The sequence below is a fragment of the Ursus maritimus genome, unplaced genomic scaffold, assembly GCF_017311325.1.
Source record: "Ursus maritimus isolate PB19 unplaced genomic scaffold, ASM1731132v1 scaffold_19, whole genome shotgun sequence".
Classification (NCBI taxonomy): Eukaryota; Metazoa; Chordata; class Mammalia; order Carnivora; family Ursidae; genus Ursus; species Ursus maritimus.
Window position 1 is genome coordinate 8865288 of NW_024424341.1, and position 19546 is coordinate 8884833.

The 19546-nt window shown below is 56.1% G+C and overlaps 1 protein-coding gene across 1 annotated transcript in view; it reads left to right on the forward strand.

The window, feature by feature from the left end:
- NKD1 (NKD inhibitor of WNT signaling pathway 1) overlaps nucleotides 1–19546 on the forward strand; it is an 87677-nt gene that overhangs the window by 49061 nt on the left and 19070 nt on the right. Inside the window, exon 5 of the mRNA XM_040633085.1 lies at nucleotides 11861–11927. Coding sequence (XP_040489019.1) covers nucleotides 11861–11927 — 67 coding nt within the window. The remainder of the gene's footprint in view (nucleotides 1–11860; nucleotides 11928–19546) is intronic.

Here is a 19546-nt window from a genome sequence, read left to right on the forward strand (position 1 = left end):
CTCAGGTGTAAAAGGGGGTGAGAGCTCCTTGACCTCTTAGGGTTGTGGGTGAGTCCGATGACCCAGAGGCCACAGGGGACAAGGTATGATGGACACAGGCCCTGCTGTGAATGCCTTCTTGCCCTCAGACCCAAGTGCATTTTGACCTTGGATGCTGGCCACACAGCATCTCCTAGGCCTCCGTGGGCTTCCTGGAGGACCACTGTGGCGACAGGGGTCCCTGGTAGGCCTCTGGGGGCGGGCAGCCACCTTTCAGATTCCTACAACTCCCCTCTTTAAAAAAACAAACCAAAAAACAAACAAACAAACAAACAAACAACAACCCTAAGATTTTGGCTTGCCTGTGAATGGAAAGAATAGAATTTGAAGGGTCTGGAGAGAGAGCTGCCACCCTCCCCTGCTCCCAGTGACAGCCCTGGTTCACAGCTGACCTCATACCATTTCTGGAATCAAAGCCTATCTGCCTTACATGACCACAAAGAAGGTCTTGCCAGCACCCCCCACCCCGCCCGGCTTCCTCTGCACCCACAGCCAAGAGCATTGGGGAGCAGGCGGGTTCCTGGTGGGTTCTCTTCATGGGCTGTGTGCATGGCGTGGGAGGGAGCAGTGGGGACTGGGGTGCGGAGAGGCCCCTTGCCCCCTCCTTCCTGCCAGGTGGGATCCAAAAACCGCCCCATTTCACTTGCAAGTGGCAGACCACACCCCCGGCTAGGGCCAAGACCCTTCTAGCCGACTTCTGCGGGGAGTCCTTCTCGAACCAACGTGGCCCATTGCCATGTGTTTTAACATGTTTTCCTCCAAACGCTTTGCTATGATTTCTGACTGTGGAAGTAATTGGGCAGCTTCCCGGCAAGCCGTCTGACAACCCGCCTCTGGGGGTTTTGTGGCCGCTCTCTCCAGATGGGCCTCTCCGACCACGGCGCGTGGAAACGCGTGTAGATAATTTTAGTGGATGTTGTCGCTCCTCTCTGTGCTTTCTCTTTGAGGAAAATGCGGGGCATGTTTTTCGGAGTCAGTAAATTTAGTCAGAGCCGCATTTAGTTGTTTAACACATATTCGTTGAGCGCCTCCTCTGTCAGGCAATGTGTGGTATGTCAGATGGCGGTGAGTGCCCCAGAGGAAACTGAGGCAGAGAAGAGGTGAAGGGGGCGGTGCTACCGTTTAAACTGAGGGGTTATAGAGGGGTTCGGAAGACCTCACCCAGGTGATGACATGAGCCAGAGCCTGAAGGGGGGGGTCGGAGATGGGATATGTGGAGAAAGAGTTTCAGGCAGCAGGAACTGCATGTACAAAGGCCCTGAGGTAGGAGTGTGTTTGCGGCAAGGAGGTGAGGGTGGCCTGGGACAGAATGCGTGCAGGGGAGTAACAGCAGGGCGGGTAGACAATGGGGCAGACGGGCTGGGTGGGGCTTCGTAGGGCATTCGTAGGACTTTGGAGAAGGGACCGGGGTGTACAAGGGCAGAGAAAGGGAAATGGTGGCCATCGTCCCAATGAGAGAGGATGACCTCTCTGCATGGCCTGGAGTGCACCATGGGTGCAGGGGAGGTAAGGACGTGCTGGTTTCCAGGTACACTTTGGAGGTAGAGCCAACAGGATGTAGTGGGGATAGGTTGGAAGGGTTGGAAGGGCAGCAGCAGGCTGACTTCCGGGTGGCGGGCCTGTGGAACAGGAAGCGGGGAGCGGCCCTGGTCGGGTGCAGGGAGGCCATCTGGGAGGTTGGGTTTGGGGCGGTCGGGAGTCAGTTTGGACACGGGAAGTTGCCGAGGCCTGTTGAGCAGCTCGGTGCATGTGGCCAGTGGGCCCTGGAGCCACAGCAGTCTCTTTCATGGAACAGCTCTAGAAAGCCTACTGTCTTTTGAGTATAAAAGCATCACATGTTCTTGGTTAAAAAAGACGGAGTGAAAGAGAGAGAAGGGGAGGAGAGGAGAGACAGCACAAATCCAGATTGTCTAGAAAGCTGGGCAGCTGATGGGGACAACTCCCCACTGCCCATTCCTGCTCCCCCAGGGGAGCCTCTATGACTGATGGGCAGCGTGTCCTTCCAGAAATGTTCTGGAGAAAATGCCTCTTTTGTTTATGAGCCCGATGGGATTGCCCCCTCTACGCTGTCCTCACCTTCTCTCCCCTCTGCCAGTGCCTGGGAGCCCGGGTTCCCAAGCAGTGCTGCTAACCCTTCTGTTCTTCCCTGTCTGCCTTCTTATGTGACCCTCAAGGCACACCTGTGTCACAGGCCCATTTTATGGGTGTGAACACTGAGACTTAGAGTCACACATCTGGTGGCACAGAAACGGCTCAGATTCTGAACGCACAGAGTCCTCTGGGCGTCCAGATGTGCCAGCCTTGATTCTGCCCAAATGCAATGAGGTGGGGACCTTGGGAGTCAGCAGTCACACTGGTGGGGGGCGGGGGGACGAGACTTCACCAGCAGGCAGTCAGCCGCTGAGGGTGGAGGGAGCAGCACAGGTGGGGGATGGGAGGCCCTGAGGTGGGGTCCAGCCAGCAAGGGGGCTGGGGAGAGGTCCTGGGAGCTGGGCTATGGGGCAGGAGGAGGAGGCCAGGACAGAGGGAGGTCTGGCATGGACAGGCATCAGAGGGCCAGGAAGATGATTTTTGCAAGCACTTTAGGGCCCGACGGGATGGACGTGTGCGCGCGCGCGCGCGCGCGCGTGTGTGTGTGTGTGTGTGTGTGTGTGTGTGTGTCTAGCAGGAGGGTCCTAGAGTCTGGCTCAAACCATCGTTCTCTTGTTCATGAAAATGAAGGCTCCTTAGATGTATGAAATGAGACGACCTTATTCCCTCTATTTAAGGGAGGAGAAACCGGAAGCCCAAGCCCCTCACTCCCGAGGCTGAGAGAATCATCCTGCTTCCCGGGTGCCCGGGCCACACAGGGCCCCCAGCTGGGCTGGCCCCTGCCCCGGGCAGGGTGCACTCCTCTCCTCACGACAAGGTGGCCCCTGCACTGCGCACCGTTCTCTGGGCGACAGATGACAGTGCTGTGAGGTGTGAGCAGCCTGGCTGCCGGCCACCCCGCTCAGCAGGGCACGCCTGCTGGACCCTGGCCGCAGACCCAGGCCTGTCCCGGGGCCAGGAGCCGCTGGCGGAGGCAGGGATCGGAGGCACAGCATGGCCCCTTTGGCCTCTCCTGTTCTCGGCGCTCGGCTGTGGGGCCCAGCAGGCCAGCAGTGTGGCAGGCAGTGGCCTGGCGGGTCCGTGGCCTAGCGGGGTGGGTGGTGTGGCTGGTGTGGCTGGCGGGGGGCCAGGCGGGAGGGCGGAGACGAGGAAGCGCTGAGCGCCGGCGGCCGACTGGGGCGCTCCTGGGTCTGGCTTTGATCCGCTGTGGGGCAGCCCTGAAGGAGAGAAGACGGGAAGGCGGAGAGTGAAGGACAGGGCCCCCCCAATGCGGAGAGGGCACGGCTGCGTTATGGCCTGCTGACTGCTCGGCGGCGAGCGCCTTAGCCATGCGATCTCATTTCTCCTTCAAAGGGGTCCCACCAGGCGGCTGCTGTCATTCCATGTTCAGGTGAGGAAACTGAGGCACAGACAGGGAAACCATTGGTGCGAGGCACACAGTATCAAGCAGAGGAGCGAGGGCTCAGGTGGGACCCTCACAGGAGTCACTTAATCTCCCAAGCCTCGGTGTCCCCCTGGCTGCAGCAGGTACAGCAGCACCCCAGCTCACAGGGCTGTTCGGAACGTTCAGCTCGGCACCAACATGCTGAACAGAGCACTTGGCCCATGTCAGCCACTTGCGAAAGAAATGCTGGTAATTATTATCACTGAGTCCTTTATGTTCGTGACCTCAGTTACTCCCACGCCCCGACAAGCCCATCAGATCCTGGTTTCCACTGCAGAAACTCCTTTGAACTGCCATCTAGTAGGAAAATTCCCGTCACGCCAGCGAGAAGCCCTTAGGCCGCGTGTCCCGCCCAGCCCTGGACAGCCTGCCCTGTGTTGGTTCATCTCCTGAGAGCGCTCAGGTCCTGAAGGCTGGAGATAAAGGCAGGTTCTGGGTAATGCCAAACTTGGCTGTTTCCTCTTGGCATTGGCTGTTTTTTTCCGTGCCCCAGGATTCCTGTTCCCAAAGTACAAGCCCCGGAGGAGGGCCTGTGACCGGATGGGGGAGTGTCTGCTGGGCCTGGCCGTTTACCTGGTGTCTCCCTCCTTCCTCCCTCCACCCCTTCCCACCTGTTTGAGGGAACTGGCCCGATTGCTCAGGGTGGGAGAGGGGGCAGAGGACTTCAGCTCTCGGCTCTTTAAACCTTGTATAGTTCCCAAAGTGGGACCCGCATTCTGCTGGGGGGATGGGGCTTGAGGTTAAGTGGTGGACAGCTTGTATTTTAATGGTTCTGCATTTGTTTAATATGAAATATATTTTTGAGAACCCCAACAGTAACTAGGACATCATATCCACGATTTCACTGATCTTATTGGCAAGACTAGGTTTTAAAAAGAAAGAAAAGGAGAAAGAGAGTCAATCTAAAGAAAACTGTGAATTACTCATGGAAGCCCAGGTGAGACCCAGCTCTGGGGGTAGCTGGGATGATGGCGTGTGGATGCCGGCTGCTTGTTGGGGTGACAACAACCCAGGCAGTGAACTCTGCTGGCCCATTGCTGCATTTGGCTGGCTCTGTCTCCAGGACTGGGCAAAGCTATCTTTGGGGGGGTTATTTGCACCCTCTAGCATGGACGGCCTGAGGCTCAGCCTCAGCAGAGAGGAGTGTGGGGCCCTGGAGTTAGACCCCAGGGTTGGAAGTCCTTCCTGCTAAGTGTTGCCATCCCACTCCCTGCCTGCTGTCCACCTTACTGATAAGCATTCCCTCAAGTCCAGAAAGCCAGCTCAGGCTGGAGCCCTCGAGATGTGGGGGACAGAGGCTGGGATGTGCCAATGGGAGCAGAGGGATTACATCTCGAGCAGATAAAAACAGGGAGAAATCCAAGGAATTTTAATTACTGCAGCACAGCTTTGTGGAGTCCAAAGGCCTGGTCCTTGCAGGCCAGACACGGAGGCCAGCTCTGCACCCCAAAGCCCTCGGAGCTGCCTTCCTCTCTTCTGCTCAGCACCTCCCCCTCCTCCAGCCAGGGGATACGTGTGCAGGTGCCCACAGCTTAGCCGGTGGTGGCGGCTTTCTCCCTCTGGCTTCCAAGCTTGGCTGGAATCTTGGGCTCTGGTTTTAGGGGACTGTGGCTTAGTTCTGAAGGTTCTGGGGGCAGGGGGTGGGGGGAATGGTCAGAGCTTTCAGCTCCAAGTTGGAGAACCCCAACCTGATTGCTGTTGACAATGAAGGCCGTCGAATGGCTTCTGTGATTGTCCCATCCCCAGGAAAGGCAGGTGAGCGTGGATCTGGCCCCAAGGTTCATCCAGCAGATACTCAGTGAGTGTTTACTGTATATCAGGCACTGTTCTAGAGCAGACCGAGTTCCCTGCCCTGGGGGAGCTGACTTCTAGAAACAAGTTGACCTAAGGCCTTGAATGATCGTGCTCTCCTGGGCGCTGGCCTGTGTCTCTGTCCCTTTGTGAGTTCTCACCTGGGGTGTGCTGTCTCAAGCAGCTGGAGATGAGATTGGACATGGTCTTGGCACCAGAGAAGACTTCTTTCCTGCTGGCTCTTGTGAGAAGGGTCTGGGGGGACGACTCCAGTTTGCTTAGCTGGGGGACAGGTGCTGGGCAGGTGCCATGGCCCTCACTGGGGGCTACATGGCCATGGGAGGCTGTGGTGTCCTCAAAGGAGTATCTGAGGCCTCTGTCCCACACTACACTTGTTTAAGAAGAGATGCCATTTCTTTCTGGAAGCAGCCGTGAGGTCTACGTTCTGCTGGCATCCGGGAGGAGTGAGTCCCCAGGGAGGGGGGAACCCCCAGCCCCTCCTGGCCTGTCACTGGAGCCAGGGCCCCCAGGAGCCTCCCCTGGCCCTTTGCCAGTGGTCTCCAGGTTTGCACGTTACCCAGGTGGGGGTGGAATGGATAATTCCCTGCATTTTTGGCCTGCTATGCTCCTGGGCAGAGTGGCTCTCAGGGGCAGAAGAATAGAGGTCCACGGATTAAGGTGCATAGTGGAGATGGGGCATTGAGGCTCAGAAAGTGGATGGCCCCGGCTTTCCTCTCACTCTTGATTCCTGCTGGGTCAGGAGGCTGGAGCCCCAGAAGGTCTCTTCTCAAGGGGACCACTAGCATCATCCCGGTCTGCTCCCCCCGCACTGGAAACACGGAGCCCAGGGCCTGGGTGGTTCCAACCCAGCTCTGCCACTTTCTCTCCTTAAGTGACCAGGGACCAGTCACCTACTCTGGGTGAGCCCCAGGTCCCTCTTATAAAGGGGGTTATTGTGTGGGGTTTTATTAAACTAGGTTTCAGTGGCCCCAGTGATAAAGGAACGTACTAGAACGCTTCTGAGAACGTTGAAGTTTCCCATCCCCCTCTCTTGTGCCTTCTCTCCCTGGCGGTAAGCTCGGGGATACCTGTACACTGGGTGCCCTCCCAGTACGTGTGTGCCTCGTGTTTTCTTAGATGTGCAAGTCGCATTCTACTTTGTGCGTCTGCCACGTGGCGTGGCGCGCTGCATGCCGGGATTTACCGGTGGGCCCGGTTCTTCGGAACCACTGTGTGGCATTCGCGGTGAGGATCTAGCAGTTTCCTTTCTGGGCATTTAGCATGTCGTGGACTGTTGGTGAACTTGAACGGGCCTCCCTGGTGCTCTCGTGAGAATGTTGTCCCGGGGTGGACACTGAGGCATTGAATCACTGGACCTGAGGTTTTTGCAGGAATCAAATGTGAGAATGTTCCAAACGTGTGGCAGGAGTAGGGTGCCCTTAAAGGAGCAGAGAAGCTCATACTTAGTGTCTCCCACTACATGTATAAACTCTTGACATCTAAACCCCATGTTACAGAAGAGCGGAACGGGAGCCAGAGTGGTTCACTAAGGCGTCTGCTGTCGGTCAGCTGCTGAGGCCGGGCCGGCAGGTAGCTGCCCTGACTCCCTGACTCCCAGGTCAGGCCGGGCTCTGGGAAGGGAGCATCCCTGCCCTGGACGGCCAGAGCCTGCTCTCGGCGAGGCCTGCCCAAGCGGCGCCGGACCCCCAGGCACGCCCGGCCGGCCTGCCTCTGCACAGCGCGCTGGAAAGAGGGAGCTTGCCAGGAATTTCCTGGGGCAGCCCCAGGGCAGACTGCTTGGATCTAGGGGTTACAGGGTGGCTGGGGTGTGCCTCCAACCCTCCCCTTCCCCGGCACATTGCAGACCTGTGCATTCTTGGAATCTAGAAGTTGTGTTGTGTTCTATGAGCACCAGGAGTTTGCTCTGAAACGCCGTGGCACCAACATCTGTTAGCTCTTAGGGAACAGAAAATGGACAAAGAGCTGCTGGGCAGGCGGTGCGGGAAGATATTAAGCTCAGGAGTAGGAGTCTCAAAGACAAAGAGGAAAAACCCTAACCGAACTCCAGCCCGCTCCCAAGCCCTGCTTTGATGTGGTTTCCCGTCCCCTGAGGCCTTATAAGGCCTTATGCCTGCAATTCTGGGCTCTGGGTTGGCGCTGGCTGCACACCCAGCGTCCGGAGGAGCTGGCCTCTCTTCCTGGGGCCCAGCGTGGGGCAGCAGTGTGGGGACGTGCGAGGGAGGGAGGGAGGGGGGCCTGGGCCCTGTGCTCTGAGAGGCCACCGAGCCTGGCCACAAGGCAGGGGGCAGCCTGGCATCAGGCTGGGTGCAGCAGGAGGTCTGGGGATCCAGGAAGGCCTTTGGTAACAACTTAGAGCCTAGTCTGATGCTGACTGTCCTGAAGGCTAGAGGAGAAGGGGCCGGGGACCAGGGGCCACTGGAGTGGTGGCCGAGTAAAGGAGCAGTGAAGGGAAGTCACTCATACGAAGCCCCGCACTTGGGCTTCTCACAGGGCAGTGGTGAAGTGTGTGGGCTCTGGAGCCAGGTGCCTGCCTTCCAGCCCAGCTCTGCCTCTTACTAGCTGTGTGACCTTAGGCAAGTCACTTAACCTCCCTGTGCCTCCGTTTGCTCATCTGCGAAGTGGGATAATGATGGTACGATCTCGAAGGATTGCCATGAGGAGTAAAACAGTGTGTCGGGTAGGACAGTGTTTCTCAGTGTCTTTGAGGGCGCCTGGGGGCTGGTGAACCTTTGAGCTTCTCTGAGCAATGTTCTGGTAGCCAATTGACAATCAAGAGTGGAAGTAATGAACAATAACTTCTGGTCTCTGGAGCCCCAGTTGTGGTATCGGGTGTCACGTCAGCCCTTTCCATGCAAGGACTTACTTAACCCTCACACCCACCCCGAGACACCATGAGCGCTATCGTCCCTATGTACACACGGGAGGCTGAGAACGTTCCTTCACCCAAGTGATGCAGCGTGTATGACGCGGAGCTGGGATTTGACCCGAGGTCTGGCCAATTCCAGTTCCATGCCCCCGTACCTTCCGCAGTGGGGCTCCGCGTGGGGCCCGTGGCTGTCGAGGGCTCTGAGTGCCTTCCTGCAGGATGGTCCCCAGGGCCTGCCCCTACACCTTGTCTGCAGGCCTCCCAGCCAGGGCTCTGCCCTGTCCCCAGCCTAATGGGGAGGAGCTGTGGGCCCTTGGAGTCCTGCGGCATTAACAGGAGTGGTTGGCCACCACCCACGGAGCGGCTGGCAGGCCCGTTCTCCTTGCACGTCCTTAAGTGGGATCCCTGGTCCCTGGCAAGCACCAGGACTCTTGGCTGCCTCTGTCCCCATGCCCACAGGAGCCCTGATTCCACGGCACAAGCTCGGGCCAGGCGTCTTGGCTCTGCTGAGGATCCCCAGCCGGTCGCCTGGCCTGGTGGAGCCGCTGCCTCATTTAAATACAGGGCTGTTGGGAACCTCATTCCCTCGGTCAGCGCCTCAGGCTCCATGAGCCCTTGGTAAATGATGCGAGTGGCTCTCAGTCCGATTATTTCCTGTCTCCTATGTCCCTTGAGGACTGACGGCACTTTCTTTGTAGGAAAAAAAAGGATGACAATCATAACTCTCACTCTACAAATTGCAGATCATTTTTATAAGCATTTGTTCCTGGAGAGCGGGAAAGTGCAGGGCAATGGTGAAGACTGAGGGAGATGATACTTATAAGGTGCCTCGCACGGCGCCTGGCACTGAGGAGAGGCCCAGTAAGGTCAGCTGTCCTGCCATTGCTGTGGTCTATCATTGTACCCATTTTACAGAGAGATAGACTGAGGTTCCAAGAAAGCAGTGGCTGGCCCCACATCCAAGGGCGAGGGAGGCCGTGGAGCTAGGATGTGATCTTGTGTCTAGCTCCACACCGTATTGCCTCTGGCTTCGTGATTCAAAGTTTGAGGACCACAGACACGGCATTCCCTGGGCAGTCTGGCTTAGCAGATGAAATGAAATTTTTTTTAAGATTTATTTATTTAAATATTTTAGAAAAAAAATATTTTAGAGAGGGAGAGAGAGGGAGAGAGTGCATGCAAGTGGGGGGAGAGACAAAGGGAGAATGAAACTCAAGCAGACTCCCCACGGAGTGCAGAGTCCTATGCCGGGGCTCGATCTCACCACCCATGAGATCACCACCTGAGCTGAAACCGAGAGTTCGATGCTCAACCAACTGCACCCCCCCCCAGGCGCCCCGGATGAAACGGACTTTTGCCAGCATCGAGCACCTGTACTGCCCAGCGAGTCAGGGGTTACAGAGCAGCGTAGGGTTGAGCACGCAGAAGCTGACCCTGGAACTTGCCAGAACTCTGCTTTCATGTGCAGAGACATGCCTTTACTGTGTCAGGGAGCTTGGTTCTCCCCGCAGACAGTTCTCAGAGTGCGTGATACACACCGCGAGGCATTGTTATCGGGGTTCCAGACGGCTGCTTTGTTGGGAGTGACGTTGGCAGTCTCTCAACTCCTCCAAGTGTGCCGACAAGAAGACGCGAGCGCTCATGAGTGTGTGCCTGGCAGGTCCTGGCCGCCTCGCTGGGAGCTGTCCGCGTGGCTGGCCGAGGTCCGCACTGAGCCCCCACTTTCCAGAAGACCTCAGCACGATCCCCTTGAAGCCGGTCACCCCACTCCTGGGAGGAGGTGCTGCCCGCCAGGCTGTCTGGGGCAGGTGGCATCCGTCTTCTTCTGGCATGAAAGATGGGCTCTAATTGGCTGCCGAGTGTCCCAGCCACCTAATGATGCCGCCCTGTCACCCGCTCCCAGCTTCCCTGTCAACTCCGGAGCTGTTAACGCAAACAGCCAGTTTACAAGCCCAGGAAGTGTTCGGTGATTATGATAATTGGCGGCGGAGGAGGGAGAAGCCGCCCGGACTCCAGGAATCAAGGAGCCTGGCGTTGAAGTCAGTGGTACATCAGAAGTCTGAATGACCACATTTTCATAACCTGTGAAACAAAACAAAACAAAACAAAACAAAACAAAACAAAACAAAACAAAACAAAACAAAACAAAACAAAACAAAACAAAACAAAACAAAACAAAACAAAACAAAAGGCTTATCTCCAGCTGTGTCCAGCTGATAAGATCAGCTCTACCAAGCAGGATTTTTGGTTTTGTTAATCAAGACAAGCACTGGTGTTTCTGTTAAGTATCTGAGATCTGGGATTTTTTCCCCCTTCTAATTTTTCAAGGAGGGGGCGCATTCTCTTTTTCTTTCTCTTTGCACTTTTTTTCCCCCCCAAAAAAAGAGAAGCTGGTGACAGCTGCTGAGTTTGGGCTTCTTTATTGCTTGTCATGTTGTGGTTCGGGAAGCGCTGCCAGAGCATTGTTGTGGCGTCAAAAGAGATAAGGAGGTGTAACCCTCCCAAACTTTGTCTCTCCCCCGGAAGAGGAGCATTTCCCAAAGTGGGTTCCTCGGAACATAGATCCCACGGGATGCTTTTGAGACACAAAACTCCATGGTCGCAATAGGTTTGAGGAATGCAGCCTAAGTTACCCCTTGGATATTCACAGTGTCTGTTACCATAGTAAATTCTTCAGTAAGGGATCTTGTCTGACTTGAAAACAATCTTTTCTGATCACAGAACTCTTATTGGCAGATACCAATAATGCAGAAGATAGTCTGACAAGTGCTGGTCTCGCTTCTTCCATATCTAGGGTCACCCTGCTGGGGTAGGGCAAGATAGGTGGTACCTTTGTGGACATTCCAGAAACTTCCCAGCCTGTGGGCCAACGAAACTCCCCTTGCCAACCTGACGACAGCCGAGTGGCAGCCTGACCAGGCTGGTTGGGAACAACTCTGCCACCGGACATCCTGAACTCACACGTGGGGCACCGGGCAAGGCAGCGCAAGGGTCAGGCTAGCTTCTGGAAGGTGTGTGCACTGGGGAGAGGCGGCAGCATGTCTGAGGATTAGCCGGCAGACAGAGCGTGCAGGTTGCTGAATGTGATGCTGAAGAGTTGGGGGCTCATGTTAGGGGCGGTAGAGACCACTCTTGTGCAAACCAGGCCCTCTTTGCAAACCCATGGAGACAGCCCGCCTGGGACCCTTACCCCAGGAAGGATTCACACTGAGATCCCTTCCTGGGGCCCACAGAGGAGGCTTGTTCATCCTGAGTCCGTCAAAGTTGACTCTGAGGGGTAGATAGGGATGTTTTCTCATCTTGTCTCTGTCTTTTTCCAGGGCAGAGGGTGGAACTTCCTTTCTGAGGGAGGAGCCTACAGCATTTTATAGTGAGCTGTAGGCTGAGGACAGGGTACTTCCTAAAAAGCATGGTGACAGTTCCCTTTTCAAGCAATAGGATCCACCTCAGTTGACCTAAATTCCCATCAGAAGAATCAGAGCAGGAGCCCTGCTTCCTTGGGACCAGCCAGGCCCACGTTCATGACGCCACCTTTACCATCCCAATGCCAGGTTCCTCCTTGACTCTGTCGGATACTTACTTAACGCCCCTGCTTTGTCTTCCTCTAGGAGCTCGTGGGTGAAGTTTTCAGAGAAACGCTCAGTGAGGAGGAAGAGGAAGACTTTCGGCTAGAAGGTACCAGAATTCTTGCTCTCTTTCCAGGGTGCAGTGAGATGGGGATGGGGCCATCTGGTCTACCACATGCCCTGGGTACCCTCCAAGAAATCTGCAGACCAGACAGAGGACAGGACCCTGACTGTCGGTGGGGGTGGTAGGGTGAGAAGCAAGAGGGGAGTGAGTGTAGCCCTTCATGGGTCCAAGCCTGGAATGGAGCCAGGCTCCTGAGCCTTACATCCTGGTCTTGCTCTGTATTGGCTGGGGAACCTTGGGCAGGCTGTTTGAACTCAGCCTTCCTGTTGGGGGGGGGGTGACTATAATGTAAGCACTACATAAAGTAGCTGTTCTATTTCCCCGTTTCTCTGTTCACATCACTCACTTGGGAGCACAAGCACGCATACAAACACCCCCCCCCGGCCCCTCCCCTCTCAGTCTGTAGCTCTTGCTCCTGCCTTTGTTCGAGGGGAGGCACCTGTTGTAGGAGGATGAGGACCTTGGAGCAGAGGGCCGGCTGGCCACTGGTGCCCTCACTTGACTTCGGGCAAGGCACGCCACCTTTCTAGAAGAGCCTTAGTTTCCACACTTACAGAGTGGGAATGAGAGCCTTCTCTCTGCTTGACTCCCTACGTTGGTACAAGCACAGATGGCATTGGAAAGCATTTGCTAAGTGGGATAGCATTTCCATTTTCTACTCAGAGAAGAGAATCACTGAACTGGGGAAGCCTTAGGATAGTAGGGACCTTGCTGTGGAGGTGAGGACAGGCAGCTCGCAAGAGAGCCAGGGGGCCAAGGATCTTGGGGAGGGGGGCAGGGGAATCTAGACCTTGGGGCCCCGTAGGGCCTTGAGAGGAGAGCAGACAGTGCCAAGAGTTTCTCAAGGGGAGCCTGGGCCAGACCTGAGGACTGTGGCCACATGCAGCCTGAGAGCTGTCGGCCCCAGGCCATGTGCCCTCGAAGAGGTTCCCCACGTGGCTTGTGTGCAAGTTACACTTTGAGAAGCATTGTTTTAAGAGATTCACTTGGGGGCCGAGGAGTTGGAGGCAGGCTGGGACTCAGGTATCTAGCAAACTTGGCTCCAATACGAGCAGGTCCTGAATCAAGGATTGGGGGGAGTCCCGTGGACAGAACTTCGTGCGGGCTGTGGGCCGTTTGCCTGAAGAGCTGGTGACCACACGCAGAGGCTCCGCGGGTCTGATTCTGTCACTCTTCTGGGCTCCCCCAGGCCTTGGCCGTCATCTTTGGCTCCGTGGAGAGATGCCAGGAGTTGGTGCTTTGAGATCTGGGGAGTCAGGGAAAGGTGGGAAGGATGTAAGCCCTGGGGATTGGAGTGACCCCAGACATTGATTCCGTGGGCTTCGGCTCTCATTCCAGTTGTGTATTCATTTCCCGCTCTTTCTCACAGTGACTCATTAGCAAGTTCATTCTCTCGTTCATCCGTCCCCCCACCTACTCCATCTGTCACCCATTCGCTACCCATCCAACCAGCCACCAGTCCACTTGTCTATCTGGTCCCTTCGTTCACCTATCCCTCACTCCTTACCGTCCCACAACCCACCCACCCACTGGCCGTGCCCCATCCATCCATCCATCCATCCATCCATCCATGGTTCTCCCTACTCTCCTACCCCCCGTCCACCAGCCCGCCTACTCTGAGTTATCACGCAGCCGCCCACGCTCCATCCTCTGCTCACGTGTTCATCTCCCATCATTCACCCCTTCCGCCATTGACCCATCCTCTAATCATTGTCTGTCTGTCTACCCATTATGTATTGAGCCCCTTGTTACTGCCCCAAAGGAGGCACTTCTCTGTCCTTCAAGGCTCCGTTTACAACCATGTAATTGATTTCAAATGAGATGTTTTTCTCTGCAAATAGACATGAAATGGCCTAGCCGTGGAATCCACTTCCTCCTGGAGGGGAGGGTTACTTTGTGCACTGTCTGCATTCAGAGCGTGAGTCCTCTTGTACCGAAGTAGAAGGACCACTGGCCGAGGAGCACCTAGACCGGGCTCCCCTCCCAGCTCTGGTAACAACCCGCTGTGGATCGCGGCCGGGTCCCCCCAGCTCTGCGCCCCCTTGCCCTCTGTCACATGATGAGTGGGGTCATGGAGCCGGACTCTGTGGGTGCGCAAAGGACGTGGGCTCCTTGTAGGGAGAAGGAAGCCCTGCTGTGGGGGAGGGGAGCACTTACAAACACTGGCTGATGGATGCGGGATGAAGAGGAGGCGCCCAAGGGTCCCGGCTCCTGCCGGGGAAAGGGTATGAGGTTGGCGGTACTCGGTCTGACCCCACGGCCCCCTGGCTGCATGCTGGGCTCGAAGGGCAGCCCGAGCACCTTGCTAGTCCCTGGTGATGTCCGGGCACGTCGGTGCCACCACTCATGGGGGAGGGGGTCAGGAGCCACTCTCCTGCCTCAGTTTCCCAACTAGCGTTCAGACTAAGTTGTTGGTGGTCCAGCTTTTCGGCCTCTGTCTTCAAACAAAAGCTCACACAGAATCAGAGAACATAAAACAGATCAGGTCGCAGAGAGATGTGGTGGGTTGTGGCCAGTATGTCTTCTGTGAAAAGGGGCGCGAAATAATGCTCTGTATTTCCTACTGTGTGAGTAGAGACCACGCGCGTATTACTGTGTAGCGGGAGGGCCCGACAGACAAAATAGGAGCTCCTCTTGGACTTGGGAAGAGGATAGTAAAACCAGAAAGAGCTCCTCAAGAGGACTGTAGTATTAACGGGGAAGAATGTTTTAACTTTCCCAAGAAGAGTGAATTGAAAGACTCGCAACAGAATTAAAAGTGAATACGATGAGTAGAGGAGGCAGGAAGAGCGAGGCTGCTCTGGTTTGCACCTGGGCCAGCCTGCGAGGTTCTGACACTCCTGGGAGGGATGCTGGACCCATGACCATCTGTGGTTCCGTGGTCGCCCATGGTCCCGGCCACGGAGAAGCATCCACCTGGCCCCAGGGCGGGGGGCAGCGGCGCCCCTCTGTGCTACCGGCCAAGGGAGAGCACACCGAATCCTGAATCTCTTCTTTGTCTTCCTGTTGGCCAAGTTCATTGCCTCTTGGCGGGCTGGAGGGCTGTTTAAGGGAGAAAAAAGGCCATCTGAGGCGTGAAGATAAAAAGAAGTCTTTTAGCCATCCCAGGAGAGGCCGGCTTTCGCTCCTGCGTTGTTATGTAAAGCCGGCCCTAATCCAGCATCTTAACCGCCTTAACTGGCCAGCTGGGAGCTCGCGGGATGGCAGATTAAGTCTGGGCCTGGTGCGAGGGCTGCGGAGCTCCTTTTGAACTATGGAGAGAACAAAGTAAACATCAAAAGTCCCAAGCTCCGAGAGCTGGCTGGGCGTGGCAGGGGCGGGACACGTGGCTGGCTTTCCAGGGGAGAAGGGGAGAGGGACCCTCCCTCTGCTGACCCAGCAGGGGTCTGAGCACAGGGGAGGGCCACCCTCGCACTTCACTTGGGTCCCCACCTGGCTTCCCCATCTCGTCCTCGGTTGGTCGGTTGGGCCACACGACAGGTGGTGGCAGCCTGTGGCTTGTGGCCTGAGGTGCAAATTGGAACCACACCTGTTTGGCAGACCCACCTTACCCTGCATGGCCTCCCGGAAGCACAGTGTCCGGGCATCCTCCCCACTCGGTGCAGCTTCGGCTCTGTGCCCTTGGGAAGGGAAAGACCTATAAATGGTTACAAGGCCTTCTCTCTGGGTCCCCTCTCTCCCTTCCGCCCAGGGGCGTCCCCATCCCTCCCAGTGGCTTGACTTTTGGACTCTGCGTACGGACCCCCAACACCATGTCTGTTTCCTGTCCTCTGACCTCCACGTGGGGCTGGAAGCAGGCACATTGCAGTCCACCTGGCATCTCTAGAACGCTGACTTGAACTCTAGAGGACTTGAAGGCCTCCCTCCAGGCCCCCAGGACTGCTGCAGGGCAGGCTTCCTTCCCCCCAGCCTGGGTTTGGCTTGACCAGACCTATGGGGGGAGGTGAGTGTATCCCTACTTCCCTGGTTAGAGTAGCTGGTCCTGCCAAGCAGGGCGGTGGTGTTGGGCCTGAGGCCCTGCGGGTCTGAGTAGCCCCACGGTGAGCTCAGGACCCATCTGACTCTGCATGGGCCCCGAAATTTGTCTCACCACTACCGCCTCTGAATCCGTGAGAGGCACCTTCCCACCTTTATTTGGGCCTTTTTCAGAATTTGCAAGTCAGACCCCGGATCCAGCCTGGCTTTAATCACCACTCTCTGGGCGACCTTGGGTGAATCGCTTCACGTCTCTGTTTTTCATTTTCCTTGTTGGGGGTAATCGGAGCCCTTCTGCAGGGCTCCCATGAAGACAGGGAGGTCGTTCATGCGAGCGCAGAGAACAGCCCTGGTCCGCAGAGTAAGCGCCCAGCGTATGTGAGCTCGCAGGAGTCTTATTGTTTCACGGGTCTCTTCTTGAAGAGGAGCCAACTGGTGTTTATAATTATTTACTAGTCCAGATCAAAGAAGACCTATTTTCAAAGCTTCTTTAATCCTATTAGAACCTCTCCTTCTCCTCCCAGGGCATGACATAGAGTCTGGCACGCTGTACGTGCTTAATAAATACTCACTGGAAGAATGAAGTCACTGAGTCAGGCAGTCCCCTCCCTCGGGCCACCCAGGCAGGTCCCACATACTCCCCCTCGGCCCCGGTCAGTTCGTCCCGGCCCCCGGGTGTGATATATCAACCCCTCATAGACCCGAGGAACCCTCGGGAAGCCCATTAGTCCCCCTTCATTTGTAGTTGGAAAACCGAGGCCCAGAGAGTGGACGTGACCGGTCCAAGGTCACACAGCAGACTGAGACCAGAACTCAGGCCTCTAACTCTTCCTCCTTGGGGAGAATTTGCTGAGCACCTGCGGGCAGGGTGTCACACGAGGGACGCGGGAAGGACCGTGCCAGTTTCTGGTAGTGGTGCTCGGCCCAAGAGGTAGAACCCAGTGAAGGGGAGAGGGTGGCGAGTCCTCTCTGAGGAGGTGACATGTCAGCTGAGATGTGGGTGCCAGGAAGGAGCCAGCCATGGGAGGACGTGAAGGGAGAGCAGACAGAAGGAGCCAGCAAGCAGAACCCCAAGGGGAAGGAACTTGGGGTTTAGGGAAGCACAAAAGGGAGACCTATGTGGCAGGAGGGGACACTGGGGGACAAGGGTGGGCCAGTCAGCAAGGGTGGGACCACACGCTTGGGTTTTATGCTGCTTTTTGAAGAGAAAGCATTGGAAAATTGTAGGCAAGGTGAGTGCCAGCTTCTGACTTCCATTTTAACAAGGTACTTGTGCCTTCTCGGAAGGATGGGCCGTGCAGGCGGGAGGAAGGAGGCCATGACAATGGGACATGATTCCAGTAGTGCGGGCGAGGGTGATGGTGTCGGCTTTGCATGGGGGCTGTGGGGCCGGAGAGAAATGGGGGTCCTGGTGGGGTAGGCGTGGGAGATGGGAGGTGGGGTGAGGGGGTGGATGAGGGAAAGAAAGGGATCCTAGGCCCCCAACCCGCCCCACCTTGAACTTCCAGCTTAAGGACCAAAAGCAAGGTTGGGGCCTCTTCTGAGGTGGGGGTTCGGGCAGGTGACAGGGAAGGCTGTTTCTTGGGGGCATGTCAGGTTCCCGATGGCTGTTGGACATCCAAGTAGAGATGCCAAGTAGACAGACAGTTGGACACTGCGTCTGGAGGTCAGGGAGCAGCTTGGTGGTGGGGCAAGCGAGAAAGAGAGAGAGGGAGAGAGGGAGGACTTTTAAGGACCTCTCCACAGAGGGCCCTGCATGTCTCCCGGGCACCGGTCAATCACTGGGGCTGGCCAGTGGTTCCCTGGAAGTCCTGGAGGAGGAGGAGATGACTGGGGAGCAGCGGGGACCCCCCCCCAACGGAGGGCAGGCGGGCCACACCCCGCTGGCTGCGGCTCTCAGTTCAGAGCCCGTCCTCCTGTGAGTGTCAGCGAGGCCCAACTCCACTCGGCGGCAGTCCCCCCAGCAGCCCGGGGGACAGCAGCTTCTCTCGAGTCTGTTCTTCATAAAAGCTCAGCTGGAACAGTGGAAATTCTGACTTGTGTCAGATACCAAGGCGGCTTTAGTAGTTTCGAGTAGCTCGGGGTTAGATTTTAAAAGTTGAATTTCATCACATGTTTTAACTTGGGCGGGGAGGGAGGGAGAGTGGAAGGGACAGGGTATTTTTAGCCCAAAAAAGCTTTTTTCTCTCTCCTGCTCCCTCTCTGCCGGCATTCCCCCCTCCCTCCCTGAACAGATGTTTCGTTTCAACCCGATTCAAACCTCAAAGCAGAGTGGCTATCAACCTTATGCTCTGATGAGGGAAAAGGCTAGAATGCTATTTGTTGGAAGGTTTTTTCCTCCCTCCCTCCCTCCACTCCTTCCTTCTGTCCTCTTTTTTTCCTTTCCTTTTTCCCCTCAGTCACAACTCGTCCTTAAATAAAATCTCCCTACCATACAATGCAGCCTGGGGAGGCAAGATTGTGGAAGAAAAAAAACCCAGGCTGGCATGTCTGGTCTCAGGAAGGGGTAGACACCCACTGGTGGAAAGTGCCAGAAACTACCTTGGAGAATCCCGCCGCATTACGTCAATTCCTCTTTGGGTGGTGGTGGTTTTTGTCCTGATAAGCAGGGGCTCAGACTTCAGTCAGGATTCTTTGGGTTCTTTTGACCGTCAACCCAAACGCACTGAAGCTTTAGCTGACGATCTTGAAAAATGCTCGGGTGGATTTTGCCTAAAAAGGGCCAGCTGGATCCAGGAGTGCAAACCATGTCATACACACACACACACACACACACACACACACTCCCTCCCTCCCCCCCTTTTCCTCTGTCACCTCTCCCTCTGCCCCTGTGTTGGTCTCTCCCGCTCAGGTGGCAAAGGGTGGCCACCCAGCTCTGGGGGCTCCCATCCTGTGAGCTCAGCCCCCTCAGGTGAAAGAGAGCCCCCAAGGCTCAATACTTTTTGCCAAAGTTTGGTTCTCACCGGGTGGATCTAGGTTGTACGGCACCGGAAGCTTGTCCAGTGTGGGGGTCGTCCTTAAGAAAAAGAATACACGATTCTCTTCTTTATTTTTTGCACGATTCTTTTATAACTTTGAGCCAGACGATAGATCTATCCTGCTAAACTTAAATAAATATATTTCCAACTCAGCCTTCCCTTAGCTCCATTCCAGAAATGCCTGTGTTCACTCTGACATTGCGAGACGCAAGAGGCTGCTTGGGAGTCAGAAAGGAAGGAGACAGTGGTCGTAACCAATTGAGGTGAAAATGCCTAAATGTAAAAGTATCGAAAGACCAAACGACCATGTGAGCACGTTGCCGGGGCCCGTGCAGGTGAGGGGCCCACGAGCTCGGCTTCACTGGTTTCAGGATGAACTGTACCTCAGTACCGACCTAGGAGCAGCCCCCAGGGGCTTTCAGGACAAAATGCCTCATGTCGGGGCGGGGTGCTGGGTGCATCCCCAACGCTGGAGTGGGCTCAGCCCTCCATAAAGGAGGGGTTGAGATGGGGGGGGAGGGGCCTGCCGGAGGAAACCCAGATGCTATTCTCAGAAGGGGGACGATGGCTGCAGGACACACAGGAGCAGGTGTCAACTACTGGGTGACAGAGTGGGGAGACCAGTGGCTGGGGAATCAGGAAACGGCGATT